Raw genomic sequence first — 9,921 nt, forward strand, 5'->3', positions numbered from 1 at the left:
CTTTACGATTATGTTCCCGATCTGACACCTGATTCTACTCACAAAAAAAAAACACAAAATATGAAATAAATTATAGAGCTATTCAAAGGGTAGTAAGTTATTTGATGTATTCTCTTTCGCACTCTGGTGAAACCATCCTTTATGAACTTTAGATTATTTTTCTTAATGAACACATGAAGTTTTGGAGAAGAACTCTTCATTTGAATACAAAAATTCAGACTCGTTCCCCGAATGCAACAAGAACAACAGTACCACTCAGTAAATTGAAAAAAGGAGGAGAGGGGGGGGGGGGGAGAGGATCTGCTACACAGAGGATTTATCTGAGTTACTCTTGTCCATTAGTGTGGATTTTATTTGATTTTTTTTAAATAGTTATTTGTATTTTTTCTTTTTGTCAACAGTCCATGTGAGCAGAGGCAGGGATTGGCTGTATTGTCCTCCACGACGCCGTGGTTGAGAAGTAAAAACAAGCTAATCACCATGACGACCACATGAGAAACAGAAGGAAATCAAACCCCGACAGCATCCTTGCACTGCCTCACTTCACCGTACGACACACTCAAACCTGCACAGACACACTGCTGGTCCCATGCATGAGCACAGAGCGTGTGGTGATGCCGTGCACGGACCGAACTGTTGGTGGAAGAAGGAACAGAACCGAGAGGAAGGCGGGGTTACAGGTTTGATCCTCCAACCCCCTGATGACGACCTGAGGACTGGTCCCGGGATCGAGCTGGACCCGCACCCGCGACCAAGAAATGGAAAAATGAAAATCAACAAACAATAACTCAGTTGAAGGAGAATCCAAAACGGATCAGTTCAGCCGAAACGCTACAACAGTTTGTTTTCCGTGACTTCCTGTTCTGAAAAGAAGGAGCGCGAGCAAGAGGAGGAAACCACGTGCGTGATGTACGACTGACTGGATCCGTCTGTGCGGCGTCCTCCCTCTGAAGAGGGCGGGGGTGGGGGGTGGGGTTAAGGCTGTGTGTGTGAACATGCGATACTGAACGTGGCTCCGCCCCCTGTTGGTCCCGAGCCGCCTCGCCCGGAGCCGAGTCCGCACAGACGCTCCGGGTGAGAAGTCGGGGTCGACAACAGGGCGCCGTCAAGCTCAGATCCAGAATCGTCAGGTCGGATGCAGGATGTTACGACCGTGCTCCCTCCTCCTCTTCTTCTTCTTCTTCTTCCTTTTCTTCCCTCCCCACCCCCCTCCCCCTCCCACCCCATTTGTCATTCCTCCTCGCTCTCCCTCCTCCACCACCTCCACCTCCTCCTCCTCCTCCTCTTAGTAAGCGCCTCATCTCTTCACTGGATGGCTGGACCCGGCGTGACCGATCAGGAGCACTCCTCCCCGATGCGTTGGCACGAGCGGCCCACCTTCCGGTCCAGCTTCACCATCTTGAGGGAGGCCTCCTCGCGGCCGCGGCCCAGGTGGTCGAACAGGCAGTCGTGCTGCTCCGGCAGCCGGTGCAGCATGCAGAACACGTAGCCTGTCGGGGGGGGGGGGAGACAGAGACGTGAGGGAGGCGGAGACACAGACCCGGGTTCGGCTGCTCCTGCTTCGTATGGGAGGAAACGTTACAGCAGTGGTTTCACCTCAGCAACAACACAAGAGACAGAAACAAAGTCTTTACTCACTTCGTCAACCGATTTGCAAAACTTCTCTTGTCCAATTAAAAAAGAGAAACCAACAAAAACTTTAGGTAATTGAGAAAAAGTTGTAATCATGAAGTGCGGCTCAGCGAATCATCTGCAAACCTGTGCATCAGGGACTGAGAAAAGGAGTTAAAGGTAAATTACATCCATCCTACGCCAAAATCTGAATCTGACAGAAATCTCTACTTGTTTCTATGACAACTTATTTTTTAATAATTCAGTTTTTAAAATCATATGTTTTGTTTGTGCTACAAAACACATGTTTAGTACATGCGGGAAGTTTGTGGCTTTTCTTACTTTTAGAATTTACAAAAATCTATACAATCATGAACAGGATCATGAAAACCTGGGTTTGCTTGTTTAGTGTTTGATTCATTTAAAAAGGATTTTATGGAAACTGTTAAATTCAGAACCTGTCAAAGTGACCTGCAGTGATAAGGAGCTGCAGCTGGACTCAGACCACGGAACCTAAAGCAAAGAGCTGCCACACAAACAGCTGTTCACCTGCTTATTTAATCTCGACTCAGAACACAGAACCCAAAGTGGAAAATCATTAGTTGTCGAGAACTTATGTTGACGAGTCTCTGCAGCCACCTGTTTATTCAAAGTTAGTTAATATTGAACGTGTCCAAATTGCACCAGAACCCAACACTGTACTTCCTTGGGCCCTTAACAATACACAGGATATAACTGTGCCCTTACAAGTTAAACTTATAAGAGGACTTATGTGACTCTACATCCACACTACGTTTTAATTTTAAAACACATCACTGCTGCTGCGTGTTCATCTGCCGTCCACACGACCTGAAACAGAGAAATGTGGAATCTCCATGGACCCTGTTTAAGTCTGAGAACTCGGCGGTTGTGTCACAGTCTGGACAGGAAACGATGAAGTCATCAGCATTCGTTTGCCGATCGGTTCTCGTCGGTCATGACGAAACATGCAGAACGTTGCCAACACCAACTGTCAGTAACAGTCCCACCTCGTCATCACTCAGAAGAAAAGACTCTTCAACAGTCTCTTGTGTGTAGTGTTTTCTGTAACTAAGCAACCAGCTGCAGAGTAGACAATCTGCTTCCTGTTTTCACTGACACACACATTGCCAAATGTACGTGAACGGTCACATGATCTACTCTAGGGATGGGGGGAAAAAATCGATTCAGTTATAAAATCGCGATTCTTGTGAATGACGATTTTAAATCGATATGCTGCCCCCCAAATCGATTTTTTTTTTTTTATTTAAAAAAAAAAAGTTGGTTTTTGGTTTATACCGGGGGGGATATATTGGGGGAGCAACATCACCCCAGAGCATGTTGACCAGCTCTTGCTTTTGCACAAGAATCTAAACATACCCAAGCACTAGCTTTGCATCGCCTACATGCAAACAACAATAGCCTACTTTGTTTATTTCAAAGTTTATATTTTAAGTAAACTTTTATTCATTCTGTTTAATTTACCTTTTATTTATTTTTTAAAAGTAGCCTTAGTGGCATACATTTCTTAATCTGTCAGTTTGTGTGCAGTTGACAGGGGCTTTACAATAATAGGGCACATTTTTATTTATTTTCTCTAATGGCTGCCCGGCAGTCATTAAGTTAATGTTAATATTTGAAATAAAACTGGTAAAGCTCTAAGTGAATTTGACTGTGTTGTATATGAAGGAATGATTCAACATTTTTCCATGGTCCATTATTTAAAAAAAAAAATAACCAAAAGAAATCCCAGGAAATCATAATATATCGAATCGCAATACTTACAGAATCGCAATACATATCGTATCGCCACCTAAGTATCGTGATGGTATCGTATCGGGAGGTCCCTGCCGATTCCCGTCCCTAATCTACTCCAGTGTGTAGTAAAGACTGAGACAGAGCTCAGATGCTTGTGTGGACAGAGATTGTTTTAGTTTCAGAACAAGAACACATTAGTGTGGATGAAGCCTAATGTAAGAACCAACCCAGGGGCTGACATGCAGGTCCTGCTGCCGAGCAGTGGTAGTTTCAGATTTTGCGTTACACCACAGTGAGAGAGGAGCTGGATGAAGCGTGTGAACCCTCTGGGGTCGTTCTGACACATGACTGAGAGACAAGGAAGTGTTTGGAACTGACCACAGCGGCAGGAGCCCAGTTCCTGCTGCACCAGCTCGAGTTTGGTTTGGCAGCGAAAGCAGCGCCGGCGGTTCTTCTGCTTGGGCGTCCCGCGGGCCTCCTCGCTGCCCCCCTCCTCCTCGTCCGCCCGAGGCCGCTTCTCCGGCGTCGCCTCGCTCTCCGAGCCCGAGGCTACGCACAAAAAACACCAGAGGAGTAACGGTTAGCACTCAGAGTGGGACAGGTCACACCGAAGCACGGCAGGGAGGAGAGGCCGACTCTACCTGATTCTCGTGGACGCTTTGTGGGGGTGCAGAGGGTTCCCTGGGCGGTGTCTGTGGACGACGCGCCTGCAGATGGGAATGAACAGACGTGTCAGACGGAATAAAACGTTTATTCCAACACTGTACCTCCAAAAATACTATAGATGACAGAATACTACTTGACTTGGACATCAAGCAGGTTTAATACTCGTATTGAATCCGTCCGACTCACCTTCCCTCGTGCTGGGGAACGCTGGCGAGGGCTCTTCGGCCGATGGTTGCTCAGAGCTGGGGGGGGGCGGCGACGACAATAGTGACTGGCTACTGCTACTGCTCGTCTCGCTAGTGAAAAGGGTTGATTGGCTACTCCCGGTGCTTTGGATAGGCGTGGGGGTGCAGTCCTCTCCTGGGGGCTTCTTCTGGATGTCTGTGGTCAGGGAGAGAGAGAGGGATTAGAGAGAAACATACAAACACAGGCAATGGGGGACATGGTCCGAACGCATTGAACTATTAAGAGTTGAGTCTGTGTAATCTATGGTTTAATGTGCCACGTTGACAAGAAGCATTTTATGGTGAGGCACTGGTGACGTGGGCAGTTTCCCCGAGATGGTTACAGACAGTTCTTTGGATTTTATCAGTAATTTCATGACTTATCAGTTAAGGAGAGATTTATTGGGTTGTGTGTAATAATGAAAATGTCCGAGACATTTGTTTTTACGGCCGGCCCCTGAGTAAGAACTCTGGAGAACGTCCGACTGAGTCCACAACAGACAGATGAGAGACTGAAGAACACACGTAGAAGACAGGACGTCAACTTGTGACGGTTAAGATTATAACCATAAGACGCTACATTAACCAGCGGATACAGGAAGTGGCAACACACGACCGACAAGCCAATCAAAAGGACATTAACAGTTTCCTATTTGTCTGTTATCAGGATTACACAAAAACCACTCGACGCATTTCCACGAACTTTGAGGGATGAGATGTGGTTCAAGTCACTTTCTTTAAAACATCGTCAATGAGGATGTTCTTCAACATGTTACTTGATTTCTAAGAGAACAATTCATGGATCTTGATGAAAAATTGAATCAGTTTATAGGAAACAGCGAGCTGAGGGGAAAAGGAAACACATCTGTACTGTAGAGAAAGTTGTGCATAAAGTTTTAGAAACAGTCCCGGCTCAGAACTGAATTAAACACCAGCAACAAGTTCACTCTTCCAACTCTGATTTAGTAAAAGTCTGACACCATCACATTTGCACTTTGACCCTCCCTGTATAACGATCTCAGACGTTATTGATCCATGAAGATGCCGTCTCTGCTCCCCCCCCCCCCCCCGGGGAGGGTGAGGGAGGTCAGCCTAGATTTCGGTTTCTCCTCCACATGTGGGCTAACCCACTTCTGCTCAGCCGCGGTACTCAGGCGTATTGTGTCTATTCTGAGCGTTACAGCTGTCTGTGATGTGATGCTCGATGCTGCGGCCCGAAGGTCCTCGCCGTCTGCTGTACTCCCCGGTTGCCATGGCAGCCACAGGGCTGAAGTGCACCCTCCACCCAAAACCAGACTGGAGAGGATCCTGAGAAAACTTAATGCTGGCTTTGACATTTTCAAACTTTAATTGGGCCTTTTTCTTTGTCTGACGCGCTGCAGAAAAACCCATTCTCTACATTCAAGTAGTTTTAGAGGAAAATGCTGAAAGCTGGAACCAGGAGATTCACTGGGTCGGTACCCAAAGGTTCTGCTGATACTAACTCTTTACTGATCTCTCCAAAGCAACTCAAGGTTTTAATATAAAGGCATTTTCTCTTACACAACAATGTTCCTTTCTACTTTAATGACAAACATCTTCCTTCAAAAAGGTGGAAACTGCTTTTGTTAAGACTTGCTAGCTTTGTTAGCATCACTTCCTGAGATCAGTGTTTTGCTGTGTCCCTGGTATGAAGGACAAAATCTGACAAAAGTATAAATTAAAAAACTCGTATGTGTGGGCACTTACCAGCGAAACATTTGGAGCACATGTTCATGGTTTTACTGGACCTGAAGAGAGAGGACAGAATATATTTGTGATTAAACTCAACCGAGGACTTTTACAGATACAAATTTAAGACAAAATCAAAAATAAAACCCAATATATAAAAATTAAATTTAGAAATACACTATTATGTCAAAATTAGACATAAATGTACATTTTGAGCATTGTTAATTCTGTAAAATAAAGTTTCAGCCCATAGCAAATAAACGGGGACCTGTTTGAGACAGAGGCTGAAAAGAGGCGCAGCAGCAATGGACAGTCGGAGGAAAGCCATTTGTTTTCTGAACATATAAGATCATGAAGACCTGAGAACACTGATTCAAATCATGATCCTGAATATGAGCAGATTTTATCTCCTTTACTCCTCAAACACAAAGTGCTCTGGACCTGAGCTCCTGCTCTTCTTGGCGGCCGGCAGCACCTTTCCTGCAGGTTTGCCTCGTCTTTCCCTCAGCTTCTGGATCTCTCTTTAACGTTCACACCACCACAATACGTTGGGCTGGCTGGTTTCTATCGGCTGCGAGTCCTGTCAATAGTCAATAGACGCTGGAAGTCCGTAGGGTATTCAGCTCATTGTTCCTACAGGAGCTATGTGACTAATGCAGCAGGACAAGCCTGCACAGAATGTTTCACCTTCACCAAGGAGCTGAGGGTTTTTACCTGTTACAGTCACTTCACCGGTGAGTCACCAAGACACATCAATAACTCTACATGGATTAAACTCTGTTGACAGGAAGCAAAGAAATAAATGACTGGACTCTGGTGTCGACACAAATCTGCCATTGTCTGATTGTTGATATAATTATACAACATCAGATACAGATTTGGAAAATATGTCCAGTACGAATGTTGAATCGCCACTAAGCACAGCTTGGAGACTGTTGAGGACTGAGACAGGACGGGTTGGTTTCTCACACTGTGCAGCTGGTCCTAATAAACTGATCACTCGACACCTGACCAATGAGAAGGCAGGACGGGTGATGAAACTCAAGGAAATGAGTAAAATGGTGATTTACGTTTTCACAAGAGTGCGACCGGACTATCGGGAAAAAATTCAGATAAAAAGAAAGCAGAGCCTTTGTTAAGGGGATTGATATTTAGATTCAAATAAAAATCAGGATCTAGTGGATTTAAATGTGGTTTGATCCGGGGACTGAGGCCTGGAGGGAGGGGTGAACTCCACCAAGAGTCGTCCTAGTTCTCATGTTCCTCAGGTTACATTTCATCCAGGTGATTCACTGATGAGAAACAGCTTCTCTTAAAAAGAGGAGAAACCAGTAAATCAAATCACCCGGTGTCGTCTTTGGTATTAAAACCTTCAGACTCTCAGCAGATTGGTGTGAACTTGATCTTAAAAAGAGTCTTTTTAATAATAAGTGTGAAACAAAAACCCTGTATTCAGTGTGAGAAGATGTGAATCAAGTCCTTCAACACGCCGTCCCGACCCGTCCTCAAGATCTTATTAAGAGGCCTTGAGTTCCTGTGACATGTGTGAGGAGCCTGTGTGGGACAGGCCCCCCCCCCGCCGCCCCCCCCCCGGCCAGGTGTTATTCTGAGCACAGGGCTGTAAACACACAACGCTGCTGCCATTTGTGTCACCTGACATTGACAGGTGGGTTACTGGTCCCAGTTCGCCTGCTGGAAACCATTAAATGAAGGCAACTGGGGGCTGGGACATGGGGGGGGGGGGAGGGGTTGGTAGTCAACTGACAGCTAATACCTCAGAGCTGCTGTTATCCTGCAGGTTGCAGTTCACACAATAGAAGCTTATCACCGCCTCACAATGACTAACACACGTTTAAATGACAGTGTGTTCATTTGCTTCTTGTCTTTCAACATTTGCATTCCCAGTTTGTATCTCTCCTCTGTGGGAAGCAGTGTGGAACTGGTATAACTGGACCTCCCGGGGTCTATATTATATTAACTCCACATTTAAACATATATAATAAAACGTGTTGGGCACAATACGGAGCCCTGAGGGACTTTCCAGCAAACTGTAGAGATTCTCGGCAGTTTGAAACCTCACTGCAATAAACATGTAGTTTAACAGAATGGATTTTACATTGTGGGCCGTTTATTTTAAATGATTTATCTGATGTCTGTCATTCTAGATTTTCCTTGATACCATTTTTCTTATCTTTAAATGTAATTGTATTAATTCGCCTCTTGTCTTTGTCCTGTTAGTGAGTCCTGTCCCAGCTGCTCAGTGATGAGGTGGCAGTGATCTTATCACAGTTTATCAGCTGTTATGAGCCCAGGAGCAGAAACATGTTTCAGTGTTAAATCAGTTAGCATGAAGTCACTTCTCTCACGTGCCAGCACAGGAGACGTGAGTGAATCACTTCCGGTTTCTAACCCGCACCCACAGCGGCTGTAGAAGGTGTGAAACCCCCCCGGAGACCCCCGAGGAGCCCATGAGCACGGCTCGGTTCGAGGGGAAGTTTAAACGAGCTAACATGCTAACACTCGCTTCTTTCCGCCGCAGCTCGGGCTCAGAAACCCGGTTTGAAACGGAACCAGCTCGGTAATAAATCATGTGTGAGTCGGTCCCGGTCCCGAGTCCCCGGGTCCGACTCGAACCTCGACGTCCCGGCTCGAACCGGCGGCTCCAGCCCGTAGAACCGGAACTTTGACAAGCTAGTTCTCAAGCTAGGTCTCAAGCTAGCAGGTTTATTTATTAGCTAGCTCCCCAACCCCCCACCCTCGGCCTGCACAGCAGAACAACAACAATGGGTCCGGACCGGGAGAGACCCGCGGAGCCTCGTCCCATCCGGGTCGGATCCACAGGGGATCCGGGTTCACACTCACCCCCAGAACCCGCAGGGACACCGCGGGGGGAGCCCGGGCGGCTTGCTGCGTTCGCTGGTGTCTCCCATGTCTCCGGGACAAGGAGGACAGGCGAGGCTGGAGGATGAGTCCGGGGCCTGCTCTCGATCCCCGGGGGACAACGGTCCACAAACACGGGGAGATGTCCTCGGTGGGTCGCGGTCCACGGGGCCGGGAGGCGGAGCGGACCGCAGGAATCCTCCGGTGGATCGGAACCGGGCGGAGGAAGCGGAGGAACCGAGCGAGTCCCGGGGAGGCGATCAGCCGGACGTCGGGACGCTTCGACGGGCGGCGGAGCGGCGGGGGCGTCCCGGGGTTCCAGTCGACAGCTCTCGGCTCCGGGAGATCCAGCAGCGACCGGCACCTCGTCCAGCACACACACACAGAGACGTGAAATGCGTGGGAGGCGAGAGAGGAGTGAAAATAAATAGATGGAGGCAGGCCTTCCCCTCCGAGCTGCAGGACCACCCCTGCTCACACGTCGAGTCTCCGGGGCCGAGCACCGGAAACGCGTCCATCAAAGCACAGTGTCAATATTGTACCAAGGAAACCAGGAGCCTCGCTTTGATGTGGATCCACGTTCTGTCGTAAAGGAACCGGACCCGGAGCTTTCTATCAACTGTAAATAAAACCACAGGCAGAGAAGCGACCCAACAACTTTTTATAAAACTAAAAAGTTTAAAGACCTTTAAACGGGCAAAAATAAATTACATCAAAACTTAATGTCAATATTTCACCAGGAGACGAAGTAGATCAACGTTGTTCTTCCTTCAGGAACATATTATATAGAGTATTTTTAAAAATAAGCAAATAAAAGCACCAACCAACGCTCTCTTTACAAAACTAAAAAGTTGAAAGACTTGATCAACTTCAAAATGCCTCAAATCCTGTATAAGTTATTTTATGACATGATCAATATAATAAATGCGTTAATATGAAATTCATATATTCTGATAACAGCGCTCTTCCCCTCCTGGTCTTACTGTTCTTTGGCGGTACAGTAAAACCACATTTCAGTGTGTGCCTCATCTTTGGAGAAGTAAAGTTTACAGTT

At 46.8% G+C, this 9,921-nt stretch overlaps 1 protein-coding gene across 1 annotated transcript; it reads right to left on the reverse strand.

The window, feature by feature from the left end:
* Positions 1-1,285: 1,285 nt before the first annotated feature.
* On the reverse strand, positions 1,286-9,355 carry LOC133024360 (AN1-type zinc finger protein 3-like). Its single transcript, XM_061091430.1, has 6 exons — positions 8,850-9,355; positions 6,006-6,046; positions 4,240-4,434; positions 4,029-4,094; positions 3,766-3,936; positions 1,286-1,490 (listed from the first exon to the last, which is right to left on the reverse strand). Exons 1-6 carry the CDS (start codon positions 8,915-8,917, stop codon positions 1,336-1,338), a joined length of 696 nt encoding a protein of 231 aa, XP_060947413.1. The 5' UTR covers positions 8,918-9,355; the 3' UTR covers positions 1,286-1,335.
* Positions 9,356-9,921: the final 566 nt, after the last annotated feature.

Source organism: Limanda limanda, chromosome 18, assembly GCF_963576545.1.
Source record: "Limanda limanda chromosome 18, fLimLim1.1, whole genome shotgun sequence".
NCBI lineage: Eukaryota > Metazoa > Chordata > Actinopteri > Pleuronectiformes > Pleuronectidae > Limanda > Limanda limanda.